Raw genomic sequence first — 15,987 nt, 5'->3', positions numbered from 1 at the left:
CAGCCATCGAGTGTGAGGACAGAACCTGTGAGTGATCTCAGCTCCCTGGAGGGAGCTCTATGATCTCACTGATATGTGGGTGGGGTCTTCCATGCCTCTTTTAAAAAGCTAATTCCCTCTGCAGAGGTAAATACACTTGTTATTTATGCCCTCTGTAGTCTGAAATAAAAATAACATTTTAAAATCAAATCAATTTGAACATACTTCAAACAACTTGTACTTAACAAGGCATCTGAAAAGTATTTTCGGGAATGACCTAAAGACCTTTTCCAATGGAGCGTTTTTTTTATGACCCTCAATCTTGTATGACTGGTGATGCTTGTGTCGCAATGCTATGAACTAGATTCGTCTGGCCCTTATTTGCCGAAAGAGTAGAATTTCTGGACATTTTGAATGGTTTACAGAGATTACTGGGGAGAATACTGGAAATGGAGACAGGCCGAATAGGTTTGCCTACTTGTGCTTCTTCAGATGAGAGATGTTCTAAGATTCTTGTTTCCTCCAACCAATCCCGGACAAATAAGCCTGGACACACGCAGTTAGTGAAATAATGTTAGCCGGCTTCTGTAGTCATTCCCCCAGAGCACACATTTGCTTTTTAAATGAGTCCTTTAATTCTCTGATCCACAAGGGAGGAGGTGGTGGTGGGCTGGCTGGAAGTTTAAAGCCCTCAGAAGCCTCATCCTGGGATAAACCGGAAATTTTATGGCTAACACATCAGTAGCACTTCCTCTGTGCCAGGCACCGTTCTAGGGCCCTGTATGTATTACCTCATTTAACACTCACGATCACTTATGAGTTTGGTGCTATTAATGTCCTTTTCTAATAGAGGAAACTGAGGCACAGTGACCTCTTTCTGGAGGTCACTCTGTGGTCAGTGGCCGAGCAGGGATTTGATCTGGGTAGTCTCACCCCAGATTTAGAAAAGAAAAGAGCTTTTGGTAGAAGGAGCTCAACCTGCAGAACCAGAGAGCATGCATCTGAATCTAGGCTCTGCCCCGCACTAGCCAAGCGACCTTGGGCAAATTATCTGAACCTCAGTTTTCCCATCTGTTAAATGGGAAGGATAAGAGATGGTCAGTGTAGGGCTCCAGGCACACAGGGGTATTTAAGAATGAACGCCGTTAACATTTCTTTTCTGCACACACCTGGACATACAGACCCTTTTCCGCCTGGTTAATTTACATTCATCCTAATTCAGAATTCAGCCTGGAGACACCACCTTGTCCACAAGCTTGCCCTGCAGAAAGAGCAGCGAGGGAGGTGAACATAGGTTGGTGAGCACACCATGCCAACGGAGCAGGGAGACAGGGCACATGGCTACGCGTGGCTGGTGGCCACTCTATCTGGTAGCACAGAACCGACCATTTCAATCGTGTCAGAAAGTTCCACGGGAATATAAATTGGTGCAGCCACTATGAAAACAGTACGGAGGTTCCCCCAAAAGCTAAAAATAGAGTTGCCCTCTGAGCCTGTTATCCCACTTCTGGGCATATACCTGGAGAAAACTATAGTTTGAAAAGATACTTGCACCCTATGTTTGTTCCAACACTATTTACAATAGCCGAGACATGGAAGCAACCTAAGTGTCCATCAACAGATGAATGGGTAAAGAAGACGTGGTACATATATACAATGGAATATTAGCCATAAAAAAGAATGAAATACTGCCATTTGCAGCAACATGGGTGGACCTAGAGGTTGTCATACTAAGTGAAGTAAGTCAGAAAGAGAAAGACAAAAACCATATGATATCACTTACATGTGGAATCTGAAATATGATACAAATGAACTTATTTAAAAAACAGAAACAGACTCGCAGACATAGAGAACAGACTTGCGGTTGCCAAGGAGGAGGGGGGGCCGGAGAGGGATGGATTAGTAGTTTGGGATTAGCAGATGCAAACTACTACATATAGAATGTATAAACAACAAGGTCTTACTGTATAGCACAGGGAACTATATTCAATATCCTGTGATAAAACATAATGGAAGAGAATATGAAAAAGGATGGATACACATATGTACCGGAATCACTTTGCTCTACAGCAGAAATTAACACGACATTGTAAATCAACTATACTTCAATAAAATAAATTAATAAAAAAAGAAAGTTCCACCAGACAGCACTGTTCCAGATCACGCAGAGACTCGTAGAGAGGCTCAGAGCAGAGGGAACAGTGTTCACCCAAACGCGATACTTTCTTAGAACAATCACTCTGCTTTCCTCCCAAGAACACAAGGAGCACTATGGCAGCTGTCTTCATTTTATTGAATAAAGGAGTTCCCATCTCTGCTGAAAAGCTTCTCAATTGCTGATTTTGCATCATCAAAACGCTGACTTGATTAGCCAAAGAGAAATCACCCCCTGGCCATCCCATTCTGTCCCCCACAGAATCCTTAGACATAAAGGGATACGTTTATACCCAGAGAATTAATCACACGTGATTTTTCCTGTATCTAAAATTATGTCAAATCTGACTCATTTCATTTAGAGAAAATCACTCTTTGCTGCAAACCCTTTCAGAACAACGCTGCTGGTTTTGAGAGATGAGGGTAAGGCCCCATCCGGGTACCAGAGAAGCGCCCCCAGCAGATGAAGCGGTTGGAGTGCCTGCTGGCGGCTGACACAAGTCACACCCTAAAGCTTCGAGACCTCCGGTGGGTCGCTGGCGTCAGTCTTCAGCCACTCAATGAGGATCTGATTCAACTCTGCGGGCCTGGAAAGGGAACAGAAGGCAATTCGCATCTGTCTGGACGCACTCCCTCACTCAGGTGAAGGCAGAGGTGGTAAAGTAAGCGGCTTATTGGAGGCAAACAGGGAGCCCTGACGTCCCCCACCCAGGGACCCCCATCTCCTTACTTCTCCATCTGTGTCCAGTGTCCACAATCCTTAATGTGACCCCTTTTCAGGCGGGGGATCTGGAAGAAAACCCCACCCGGAAAAGTAAATGGCAGAAGGCAAGTTCTCTGCTCCCTGTGGGCCACCCCCCTGAAAACCCCACATGATTTAGGAAAGGAATGATCACTGATCAAGCTCCTACTATGTGCTAGGTGCTGCTCTTGCACTGCCTTATTTATCTTTTTTTTTAATAAATTTATTTATTTTATTTATTTATTTTTGGCTGCGCTGGGTCTTCATTGCTGCGTGCGTGCTTTCTCCAGTTGCGGAGAGCGGGGGCTACTCTTCGTTGCGGTGCACGGGCTTCTCATTGCGGTGGCTTCTCTTGTTGCGGAGCACAGGCTCTAGGTGCGCGGGCTTCAGTAGTTGTGGCACGTGGGCTCAGTAGTTGTGGCGCACGGTCTTCGTTGCTCTGCGGCACGTGGGATCTTCCCGGACCAGGGCTCTAACCCATGTCCCCTGCACTGGCAGGTGGATTCTTAACCACTGCGCCACCAGGGAAGCCCTGCCTTATTTATCTTTGACCATGATCCTTTGGGTAATATGAAGGCTCAGAGAGGTTAGGTAACTGGCCCAAGGCCACACAGAGAGTGGCTGAGCTAAGATTCAAATTCAGGCTGACCCATACTCATCACAACAGACTCTCTCCCTCCAGAACCATTAGGACTTGGCCCGTTCACTGCCTGGAAAATGCCGGGTCGAGCTTGGCTCTTGCCCTATAGCCATGACTGCGTCCCCTTCCCATGTCGCCTCCCTCCTCCCTGGTGGTCTGCACGCAGGGCTGTTCAGTCTCCCTTTTGGCACCTGAATCCCCAAAGTGGGTCACAGCCCTCCCTTCACTGGCTCCACCACCCACAAAGGGCGTCCTTGGCAACATCCCTTGAAACACGCTCTGTCCACTGCACTGGATGACGCTAACAAAGCCACGGCCAAGTGCAGGCGAATGCTCTCCGCATCCAGCCGGGATACACGAGCAGTCACGGTGACCCCACTTGCAGGTCTCCCAATCCCTACCAACCTCCACGCTTTCAGCAGAGTGTGCTTCCAAACCACAGGTTTGATACCCATCTCTCCACTTCAACGGTCCCCTCACCCATAGGTCCACACAGCTCAGCCTGGCCCAGTGGGCTCAGGATAACCTCCCAGCCCCACCCTCTGACCTCTCTCATCCATCCTCACCTCTCAACACCCTGTCTCCTCTCCCGTTCTCTCTCTGCCAGGCAAGGCTTAGGAGTTCCTCAAGGCCAGAGGCAGTGGTCAGCACCTCTGTGCAGCCCTCGCTCCCAGCTGTGCCCTCGTCCACAGAAGCCTCCTGCATGTGGGGTTAACTGCTGGACATGACCTCCTGCGGGGTGGGGGCTGCACCTCATTCTTTACCTCCCTGGTATCTAGCACTGTCCCAACTCATCTAAGTGCCCAGGAAAAGCCCGTGAAATGAAAGAATGAGTGAGTGATGAGAGACTGCATCAGTGAAGGGGAAAGGAAGCAGCAGTCTTTTTTTTTTTTTCCTTTTTTCTTTTGGCCACACCGCGTGGCATGCGGGATCTTAGTTCCCTGAAGCGTGGAGTCTTAACCCTTGGACCACCAGGGAAGTCCAGGAAGCAGCAGTCTTAATCGCTGCTCCCAAAAGGCGACAGTGATGTTGCCGAGAGGAAGCCCTCGTCAAGCGCGTGGCTCCCCCGAACATCCCGCTCTGCAGCCTCTGGGACGCCCGTGCCCTCCTCCAAGAAGCCCCGACGGCCCCGAGCAGGACCATTGCCTCACCCAGTCCTCCATATGCTTGGACATCTCAGGAACGAGCACGAAGTCCTTCTCCGCGGTGACCATCAGGGCCGGGATCAGGATCTGGGGAGGGATAACGGGAAGGAGAAGCAGCCTGCACGCTCAGGCCCTCCCTCACCCGGGCAAGGAGACGGTATTTTCACACCGCAGGGCCTCCTCCACTGTTAACTCCTCCACAGAAGACCCCTCACAGCACCACTGTGGTCCGGCTTTGTTTCCACCACGTGCTTTGCGTGAAGGAGGCACCAGTATTACTAGAGATCTGAAATGATGGTGTGCGAGATTAGAAAACGTACATCTTGCTCTCCGCCCCTGGTTCCCGGCATAGAGCCCCTGAAACCCTTGTAAGTTCCTGAGTGATAAGAGCGTGTATCTTGCTCTCTGCCCCTGGTTCCCGGCACAGAGCCCCTGAGACCCTTGTAAATTCCTAAGAGATAAGAGCACTTGGAGCGTCTTTTGTTCCAGTGAGGTGGCTCTGGCTGGGCTCCTGGATGGGGGCTGGCCACCAGGAAGACAAAGCCATGATTAGACACTTGGGATTTTCAGCTACTTCCTCCTCCGCCATGTCTGGAAGCGGAGAGGGATGAGGGGCTGGAAATGGAGTTAATAATTGATCGCATCTACGTGAGGAAGTCTCCATCCCAGTAGCATGGAGTTCGGAGAGCTTCTAGGTTGGTGAAATCCGCACCAAAAGGATAACACACTTCAGATCCACAGGGACAGAGGCTCCTGGGCTTGGGACCCTCCCAGACCTCACCTTGTGGATTCCTTCGTCTGGCGGTTCAATTGTGTCCTTTATCAAATCCTTTAATAAACTAGTAAACGTAAGTAAGTGTTTCCCAGAGTTCTGTGAGCCACTCTAGAAAATTAATAGACCCAAGGAGGAGGTCCTGGGAGCCTCCAATTTATAGCCGATCAGTTGGAAGCGCAGGTAACAACCTGGACTTGGGGTTGGCATCTGATGTGGGGAGCAGTCTTGTGGGACTGAGCCCTTAACCTGTGGGCTCTGACGCCGTCTTCAGGTAGACAGTGCCAGAGCTGAGTTAAATTGTAGGCCACCCAGCTGGTGTTGCAGAGAACTGCTTGGTGGTGTGTGGAAAAACCTCCACACATTTGGTGATAAGAAGTGTCAGCAAGAAAGTGATTTGTGTGAAAGTAAAGGAGACACACAGGAGGAAAAAACTGGGTTTTTCTCATACGGATGGATTCAGCCACGTACTGACCACACAGGCTCTGTGTGCGTGTGGTCCACTCTGTGTGACTGATATTCCTGACACCAAACAGATGGCACTGGGAAGGAGGAAAGATGCCCTTAGACGGAGATCAATATTCCTTTTCTATGAATTGAACGGACGCTTCACAAGGGCAGCCAGAGTGTGACTGGGCCAGCCACGCTGGGGCCAGTGTGACATTACAGGTAGCAAAGGGACTTCACTTTTTGTCTGCTGATACATGGGGCACCGCAAGGTCGAGAGAACCTCCTTTTACTCTGTGTTCTCACGCTACCATGACAATTTCCAAAAGGCGTTCACTGTCCCTGGGTAAGGAATGCGCACCGTTTTTTACCTACGACGCAGAACTGTGCGCTTCTCACTGCGCCCCGTTCACCCGGGGGTGAAGACCCAGGGGTGGTTTTGTGGCTGAAACGAATCCTGAGGCTGCTGTGGGGGTGGGATGGACATTCTAGAATGTTCCAGGTGAGAACGTAAAGCGGTGGCGGAGGCAATGGGAGGAGGTGGGAGAGGAGGAAGATCCGGAAGGAAACTGCAGAAGAGGCGGTCCCCAAACCTACTGCCATCAGGGTTCACCTCCCCGAGGACCTCCTCCTCGTCCCTCATGCTTTGAGAGAGTCTGCCAATCAAACTGCAGTTTTGTCATTTTTGTCCATCACAGATTAGAGTGATGATAGGCTAAAGAGCATTCATTAAACCACTACTACATACTAGGCACTGTTCTAACTCAGCATTTGATGTGCGTCAACTACGTGATGCTTACACAGCTCCTGCCTGAGGTAGGCACCGTTCTTGTCACTTCCATATTGGCGGCCACGGAGAACAGAGTGTTTAAGTGCCTTGCCCAAGGTCACACAGGGATTACCTCCCAGGCTGACTCTCTGCCCAGCCTGCTCTGAACCACTGCTTTTATGCTCTACTGCCTCAAGACCTAACCCCGTGAAGTCAGGACCCCGCCTGTGTTATTTGCACCATTCCTGGCATATAGAGGGCCGTTCATTTGCGACTGAATCAAGAAGATGGCCAGGGCTACCGAGTGAGCTAAGGAACGTGAAAATGCAATTTCCCTTAGGTTTTTAATGTTTTGAATGTAAACCAGGGACCCCATTACTCCCTTTGCAGACCCAGGGATTGGAAACCTGTCTTCTGCTTGACAAACAAGGAAACTGAGACTCGGACTGACTCGGTCGAGGTGGTGCAGCCAGAGGTTAAAGCCCCGTCTCTCTGAGAGCACGTAATGTTCCTCTGTGAGCCAGGAGTTTCATCCTTGTTACCTCTGGGAGTTAACTGGACCACCTGCGCCCTGAGCCGGGGCACCGCCGGGGGACCTAGGCCGTCCAGACCGCTGCTGCAGTCACCTGGCAGACCCCTGTCCCCACCCTCTCCCCACTCTCTGCCCTTCCAGGAGAAGCAGCAGCAAAAGAGGTCCTAAGAGGAAACCCTGCAGTGGAGGCACCTCCAAACGCAGCCGGCCGGTCTGCCCACCCCTGGCTCTGACCCAGCGGCCTATCAGTTGGGTCCATGGATGCCCGAAGGGTGACTCGTGTGGGAGGAGAACAGCGCCGAACTCACCTTCCTTCCCAAGCCTTTGCAGCCCCACTGCCAGTTCCTCTCCATGTTTCGGTACCAGTTTAGAGGCCCCCTGGGAGAGGCGGACGAGGGAGTAAAAAGAGGAAAGCTTTTAGTAGATGCTTGTGCTACAGACCCCACCGGCAACCCGCTCAGCATAGAGCCAGTCTTCCCAGGAAGAGCAAAGGCTCCTGCAGGGGGAAGAGAACAGAGCCCAGGATTCACACCCCGGTGCCCTGCGTGCCTGCCGGGCTTTATCGAGCATGGCCTGGTGCAGGCACAGCGCGGGGCTGAGGGCTGGTGTTCTCTGAAGTGGGCATCCAGGGACACACAGAAGTCAGCCCTACGGGACTCTCCATTTTCTCCCGGGACTGTCTTGGAAGAGGGTGGGGAGCTTGGTTTGGTGCCCTCACCAGCCAGGGCCGCTCCCCTGTCCCAGGGAGCCCACAGAAAAGGGCCACCGGGAGGTGCTTCCTCCTAATGTGACACCGGGAAGTGATGCCAAGGTGTCTCCTCCGGACAGGTAGGGTGGCTCCAGGGCTGTACCTGGAGCATTCTCCGGATCCTCAGGTATGGAATGGGCTGGTGCTGGCCGGCCCTCGAGGCTTTCGGTGAAAGGGAGGGCCCGGAAAGACCTTGGACAAGCCACGTGCCCTCTGGGGACTTCTAATTTTCCCTCCTGTGCAAGGAGGGGTCGGATCGGATCGCCTATACGTTCCCTCCCAGAGAACCTCTGTCTCCCAGTCTGAGACTCTTAAATTGTCACCCACTTCGCGGGGGTGGGGGAAAGAAAGGAGATGCTTAGGGAAGGGTTGAAATTGTGATACTGGAGACACTGGGGTCTAAAGGCCACCACGGGTGTTCACGGCCAAGGTCGCCACACTGTGAACTTGTGGGCTGGGCTGACGAAGGCGGTCCTGCTGTTGGGCTCCTTCTGCGCCCCTGGGTCTGAGTGAAGGAGGGGGGCGTGAGGAGAGAGGAGGAGGATGGAAACGCGGTGACCTGCAGCGCCCCTGAAGGACTCACGAGCTTCGAAGATTTGCAATATGCAAATACTTGAAGGGACATGCAGAAAAGGGGCTGTTAAGAGGGATTCTCAGTGATTTCAGGGCAGGGCCCTGAACCGCAGCATAAAAACAGACCTGAGGAAAAGGAACGAAGTCTGGCAGAGACCACAACATGGGCGGACCAGAGTGAAAGGAGCCACACACGAAGGACCACACAGCGAACGACTCCGTTTGCGTGAAACGTCTGGAACAGGCAGCTCCAGCGGGACGGAGAGCAGACGGGGGAGTGACCAGAACCGGGGGCCCAGGGGAAGTGGGGGTGACCGTGAAAGGGAACAGAGCTGCTTTTTGGGAGATGAAAACACTCTAAAATGGATCGTGGCGATCCGTAAAACGTATCGTGACGGCGCAGCTCCATGAAATGACTAAAAACCATTGAACTGTACACTCTCAGAGGGTGAATTCTATGGTGTGTGAGTTAGAGCTCAGTAAAGCTGAGCCTATAACCACCGCCCCCACCACCGAGCATGTATGCAGTTTTTGAGGTTACGTGGGGTTTTGTGTTTTCCTGAAGTAAGAACTCAGAGCTGTCATCTGTTCCTCACAGAGGTCATCAATGAAAAAAAGTTAAAAACATCTGCTCTGAAGGGGCCCCTAAGCATAAGGGAGAACAAGCTGAACTCTCCAAACTCGAGCAGGCTGAGCGTCGTCAGATAATGAGCCTCCCGACGCTGGGGGCATTCAAGCAGAGGCTGGCCAGGCTTTCACTGGGACTGAGCTGGCCCTGGGCCTCACCCAGCACTGCGAGAGCAGAAGAGCCCCTGTCTGCCCACCTTCTCTCTCCTGTGTTCGGGGTGCTGTTCTCTTTACCTGAAACCGGACTTCTTGAACTGCTGAACATAGAACTGGATCTCCTCCTCGGTGACCATCTTGCTGAGGCTGGGCTCCTCTGGGGTATTCACAAAGAGTCCTCCTACAAAAAGCCACTTGTTTCCTCTCCCACCCTCTGGGTCAGGTGTCCAAGTTCCAACACCTCTGAGACCCTTCACCACCTCTCCTTCTTTCATTACTGCTCTCTGTCTCCCCAAGAGACTTGGGCTCCCGGAGGGCAATGGCCCTGACTTGTGCGTTTGGATATGGATACCTGCCCCTGCCTCACACCAAGTGTGCGCTCAAAACTTTTGAGGAATGAAGGACTGAACGATTGACTACATGAATAAGTAAAGAGGTGGAAGGAGGGAAGGGAGAGGTGTTCCTGACCAGTGAGAGGAGTATGGTCTTTAGGCTTGGAGGAGTTTAACCCCAGCCTGGCCACCTGGACAAATTCTGTAACTCTTCTGAGACCCATTTTCCTCATCTGTAGAATAGAGATAATAGTGAGAGTCTTTACGGATGTCACGAGAAATATAAACAATATTACTAAAGGGAGCTAGCCCAGTGTCTGATGCACACAGTAGGTGCTCAAACAAGTGATAGCAATCATCATTATTAGGGAATGATGGCAAAGTCACAGGCTTGGGGTCAAACAAGGTTCTGTGGGAACAGTGCCGGGTCCAGGAGTCAAGGGGATGAGCGCCAGTCTGCTCCCGGCTCTGGCTCCTCACTTATATCCAAACTGGGAGGGAGAACAGGGGCTGTCCTCACGGGATGGAACTGAGCCTGATGGAGGGGAGGCCAGGGCACTAAGACAGAGGAGACCTGACTGGGGGTCTGGCCTGATTTCCGCCCTGCCTGCACCAGGTGACCCTGCAGAGGTCAGTTCCTCTCCTGGGTCTCTGTCCTAATCAGTAGAGTGTGGATCTGCCCTGAAGAGCTCTGAGAGTCCTCCAAGCTCTTACTGTTTAAGATCTTGAATCCAAAACTTCGTGGGGGAGAGGAAGCCAAGGCTGTGTGGTCAGCCCAGGGTGAGGGTGAGTGCGATTCACCAGCGGGGATCTATGTTAAGCAAGTCTGGGCTTAACTAGTTCAGGGCTGGCAGATGGAGAAACGCTCATTTAACGTTTGGCTGGTTCCCATCATGGCCCTCCTGTCTCCATTCCCTCCTGAGAATGTCTCTTACCCATTTCACAGACTCTGTTCGTGGTGAGAAAAGTCTGTAGGGAGAAAAGTTAGAAAGGATGTCATGGGTCAAGCAAAGGAAATATGTAGGAACGGGGCATCTAAAAACCCTACAAGTGCCAGCAGACTATACAAACATGCTAAATGCCCAAGAGAGCTAGGCGGGTCCTGAGTGGTCAGAGCAGAGGCAGCTCACAACCAAGCTCCAAGGCCAAGACTGCTCCTGGGTGCTTGCGGGTCTTGGGAATGTAAGGACTTGGGTGTATCAACCAGTGGGAGCAAGAGATGAGACCTTAGGTCAGATGCGAAGGTAAAAATGAGATCCTCCCCACCCCTCCACGGTGAATCCAGTCAATCTGGGGTCCTCAGTTAAAGGGTGAACTAGAAAAAACCCACCCACCCTGACAGAGAGATGTCAAAGGAGTTGGACCATTCAGTTTGGTACTAAGAGGAAACCAAAAAAAGCTCCCCTAGGAATTCATAGCCACAAGCCTGCCTTCACACGTGTTTCGGTTTGAATCCACACTACAAGATCTGGAAACCCCTGCTAAGTGAAGTAAACGACAACAGCAAAAGTGAGCTTGGGCTGGTAATGCCACCAGAAGGCCTGGCAGGAGAAGCAAATGCTAAACCACCCAGGAGGGCCATTTCCTCCATCTCAGCTGAAGCAGGTTGGAGGAGAGTTAAGTGCTGCTGAAGATGAGCTCACAAACCCAAATTACAGAGCTCTCTCACTACCCTGCCCCACCCCCTGCACATATACACTAAAGCTCCATTGCAGGAGACAGCAAACATAGCAAACAGTAAAACAAGACTCTCCAAGAATACCAAATAATAGAACTTGCACAGAGTGAGAATGAAAAATGAGTATGCTTAAAATGATTAAAGACAAAAGAAGGAACTGAACAACAAGAATAGAACAAAACTCTATTGAAAGAGATCAGAATGCTTTGAAAAAGAACCAAATGCAACTTTCAAAAATAAAGACGGGCTAAACTGCAGATCAGACATGACTAAAAGACAAATAATACACCAGAAGGTAGACCTGAGACCAATTTCTTACAAGCAATGACAGAAGCTTCTAGAAGAAAATAATTGTCAACCTAGAATGCTATACTCAGATAAACTGTTCTTTGGGATTGAAAGCAAAATAAAGATATTTTCAGGCCAAAAAATTATATGAGTTTACTGCTAACAGACTGTTACTGAGAAAACTACAAAAGAAGGTACTTCAGGAAGAAAGAAATTTGAACTCAGTATGAAAGAGTGAGGTCCCAGAAGTGGTCAGCGAAGAAACTGGCAAAAATCAGGCCATCTAAGTAGGCACGGACCAGATAAAGCAACAGCAACAGTGACTCCTAACACGTAAGACAGGAGGGTGTTAGACAGGGGTTACCGCGTTAAAGCATTCTAGGCTCCTGTGGTTGTTCAAGAAAAGGGTTAGAAGCATCAATTCATTCTGCACTTTGATAAGCAATTATCCATATGAAAATGGTAATGGTAATAACAGCAGAACTTCTAAACTGTCACCATTATAATCCTTCTTTGATCTGGGTTTCAAAGCCCTACTGGTGTGTGACAGTGAGGACAGGACCTTTCCCCATTAATGAAGCGACCAGTGGAGTGACGACCCTAACTGCCCTAACTACAGAAGTCAAAGAAAAGAAGGCAAGGTGCTTATTCCCAGACCCTGACATCCCCTATCCCCCCATCCTCCCAGGGAAGCCATCTGGGGACCTGCACCCCTGCAGCTCCCCCTTCCTGCTCACCCCCCACCCTGCCCCCCACACCCCTCACCTCATCACTTGCTCTGAAGAAGCTTCTGAAAGTCCGATTCAGATTCTGTTCCAGTTCAACCTCCGCCACTCCCTAGAACAACCAAGAAAGTAAAATGAAGGACTCAGCAGAGACCTTGGAAACTGATCTGACCCAAAGCCAGAAGCCCCCAGCCTCTGTCCCATCCAGCCCAAGTCTCATTAGAAATGCATGAATTTGAATTTTCATATTGAAACACGTTTTGTTTTTTTTTTAAAAAAAGGTTTGAATAAAATATGAGATGCTCACAGTGGTCCCCTCCACCCTGCCCCGCACCGGGGAGGTGGGTTTATGGCTGCTGCTTTCTTTTCTGTTTATCTAAATCCCTACAGTGGGAATGTATTACTTATAATAATCACTTTATTATTATAGGCTGGGGAGCCTATAATAGTAAGAGTATGGCGGTGTATGGTGGTCCATTCTGGCTGCTATAACACAATACCATAGATCGGGTGGCTTATAAACTCAGACATTTATTTCTCACAGTTCTGTGGGCTGGGCGGTCCAAGATCAAGGCATCAGCAGATTCAGGATCTAATGACAGTTTGTTTCTTGGTTCATAGATGGTCATCTTCTCACTGTGTCCTCACATGGAGGAAAGCACAAGAGAGCTCTCTGGAGTTTCTTCTAAAGGGCACTAATCCCATTCATGAGGGCTCCACTCTCAAGACCTAATCATCTCCTCGAGGGCCCACCTCCTAATACCATCACATCAGGGTTAGGATTTCAACACACGAATTTGGGGGGCTCACAAACACTCGTCTAGAGCACAGTGCCAGCCTACTTTCTTCTCCTCCTTTCCAACTGCTCACCTGAACCAGCTAAACTGAGTTGCAGGATGTTTTCTGAATGGGTGCACCCCTCACAGAGCCTTTCATGTCCTCTCCATGGTCCACCCTGAGAGCAGGCAAGCTCCTACTCATCTTCTTCCCCAGGGCATCTGTGACTGGTCCCGGATGGAGCAGAGGCTGAATGTATGTTTGTTCCTTTCCTCCTAGTAATGTTCCCGCAGAGAAGGGTCCGGTAAGCCAGGTCAGCAAAGCGTTCTGGTGGCCAGCGGCCCTCAGACCCTGCACACTTTAAGAGGTCCTGCTACCCTGCACTCATTTGTTCTGCATATTGCACGTCATGAGAGCTCTGGATCTACGAGACAGCAGCACTGCAGGCAAGGAAACATTTATCATCAAGCAGTGCTGGATCTGCAGTTCGAGATTTTCTGAAGAAAGCAATGCCGGCATGTTAATTACAATCCCCTCACATGTGTAAGATTCCATTATGACGGAGAATCAATCGTGGCCTTCAGTTACGTGATGAATGTCGAGGCGAGAAACAGCCACGGAAGGCAGTACATTTTACGCGTTCAATAAACGCCCTGCATGTTGCCACAGGTCATCATTCTTATTTATTGAGAGCAGTCCCTAGCTGCTGTTCATGAGCTTGTGATGTGTCTCAGTGTGTGGAGGAATCTCCATGAGTCCAGAGGTCTGGACTGGCTGCAGAGCTCAAATAGTACTTAGAAGAGCAAATGAATGTCAAAAGGGTCAATAAAAAAATCAAAGAGAGCCCAAAGGTAAATAAGTCTCTCCACCCACGTGAAAGCGTGTCAGGTCAACAGGGATGAAGAGGACAAAGGTGAGGGCCAGAAAGGGGAGAAGATAAGAGCATTTGTACTCTGGTTGTGTGCCCTGCTGATACCATCGGACGCTGTGTAATTCATAAAAGGTGATACCCTATTTTTAAGTCCCACAGACCAATGGCAAGCCTCCCACCAGTCCAGCTGGATAGGGCTCCTCCCTTTGTGCTCCTGATCACAGGAATTAAAGGATGAACTTTGGAATCCAACAAACAAGGTTCCAAGCCCCAATACTACTACTTATTAACTGGGCAACTTGATCTTCCAGAGCCTCAGTTTCCTCATCTATAAAATGGGAGTATTGTAAGGATGATAGGAGATATTGCCTGTTTCTGTCCATGCCTGGTAGATACATAGGAGGGAGGCCAATAAATGGTGACTGTTGTTGTTATTATTATCTCCAACGTTAAAGTTATCTAGTTGTATGAGAATTGTCTATTTTTGGATCTGGTCCCCTCACAAGCCTGTGAATTTCTTAGGGACACACACTGTATCTTACTCATATTTTTATTCCCACCGTGATAGCACGGTAATAGCAGGTACCCAACACAGTCTAGAAGGTTGGGAAGAGGAGAGGGGAAAAAAGGAAAGAATGTGAGATAAAGACTGTGGTGGGGGTGACTTCTAAATGATCACGTGGATTGTGGCTTTTATTTCCTTGCCCTCCATTGCAAGCTCACATTCATCAAAGAGGATGTGAAATAAAATCCATATTTTATGGCAGGACAAGAAAAATTTAAACATAAAAAAATTTTTTTCTGCCCTTTGGCCTCCTTTCTCCCCTCTCCTGTGCACTGTGTGTCTACATTATGCATCAACCAAGCCTCCCCCATCAGTAGAAATACCTGCTCAACCATAAAGAGCAATATTCTCCCAGCATCAACAAGACAACTCCATAAAAGACAACATTCCTTCCTGATGTTGTAAGGGGCCATGATGGGCCATGACCCACTACTTGCTAGATTGTGTAAACTGTCAATAATACATCATTTAACACACAGCCCTCTGTCTCAAAACATGTAACTGCGGTTTGTTTTTTTGTTTTTTTTTAAATGTACCTTTCTAATTATGTTTGGGTTACCTAGTATTTTTATAAATTTATTTATTTATTTATTTATTTATTTATTTTTGGCTGTGTTGGGTCTTCGTTCCTGTGCGAGGGCTTTCTCTAGTTGCGGCGAGTGGGGTCCACTCCTCATCGCGGTGCGCGGGCCTCTCACTATTGCGGCCTCTCTTGTTGCGGAGCACAGGCTCCAGACGCGCAGGCTCAGTAGGTGTGGCGCACGGGCCTAGTTGTTCCGCGGCATGTGGGATCTTCCCAGACCAGGGCTCGAACCCGTGTCGCCTGCATTGGCAGGCAGACTCTCAACCACCGCACCACCAGAGAAGCCCCTGTGACTGCGTTTTGACCTCGAACAGGCAGAACTTTCTGAGCGGCTGTCCCCGGGTTATAGTCCTCAGTTCGGCTTGAACAAAATTTTCCGTTTCTGTCTTAGATCGATGGATTAATTTTTTCGTCGCAGAGGTAATTCACCTCCAGCTTGAGGTGGCGGGGAGCAGTAAACCTACAGAACTCTGCTCAATGTTATGTGGCAGCCTGGATGGGAGGGGGGTCTGGGGGAGAATGGATACACGTACATGTGTGGCGGAGTCGCTTTGCTGTGCACCTGAAACTATCACAACACTGTTAATCGGCTATACTCCAATATAAAATGAAAAGTTAAAAAAAAAATGAACGAGTCTGCTCTACTATTACCCCAAAGCTATCACCTGGGCAGGCAACTGAAGACAGCTCTAGGTTCTAAGGAAAAACTCCTAGAACAAAGCCTTTGGAATTCCATGAATCCTGGAGCTTTGTCTCAGAAGACTCTGGGGCTGTTTAAGGAGAAAGACTTCCTAAGAGTCAACATAGAGCTCATGAAGGACTTGAAGTATAAGAAACCAACCTTGGGGCTTCCCTGGTGGCGCAGTGGTTGAGAGTCTGCCTGC

General features: G+C 49.6%; 1 protein-coding gene across 1 annotated transcript in view; it reads right to left on the bottom strand.

Moving 5' to 3' along the window:
* Positions 1 to 2,249: 2,249 nt before the first annotated feature.
* EPHX2 (epoxide hydrolase 2) overlaps positions 2,250 to 15,987 on the bottom strand; it is a 64,667-nt gene continuing 50,929 nt past the window's right edge. Inside the window, exons 13-19 of the mRNA XM_068552946.1 lie at positions 12,348 to 12,419; positions 10,552 to 10,585; positions 9,363 to 9,465; positions 7,489 to 7,558; positions 4,667 to 4,747; positions 2,864 to 2,922; positions 2,250 to 2,720 (exon numbers count right to left, since the gene is read on the bottom strand). Coding sequence (XP_068409047.1) covers positions 2,642 to 2,720; positions 2,864 to 2,922; positions 4,667 to 4,747; positions 7,489 to 7,558; positions 9,363 to 9,465; positions 10,552 to 10,585; positions 12,348 to 12,419 — 498 coding nt within the window. The 3' untranslated portion in view covers positions 2,250 to 2,641. The remainder of the gene's footprint in view (positions 2,721 to 2,863; positions 2,923 to 4,666; positions 4,748 to 7,488; positions 7,559 to 9,362; positions 9,466 to 10,551; positions 10,586 to 12,347; positions 12,420 to 15,987) is intronic.

The sequence above is a fragment of the Eschrichtius robustus genome, chromosome 10 (genome assembly GCF_028021215.1).
Source record: "Eschrichtius robustus isolate mEscRob2 chromosome 10, mEscRob2.pri, whole genome shotgun sequence".
Taxonomy (NCBI): domain Eukaryota; kingdom Metazoa; phylum Chordata; class Mammalia; order Artiodactyla; family Eschrichtiidae; genus Eschrichtius; species Eschrichtius robustus.
This window is presented reverse-complemented; position numbering and strand designations above follow the sequence as displayed.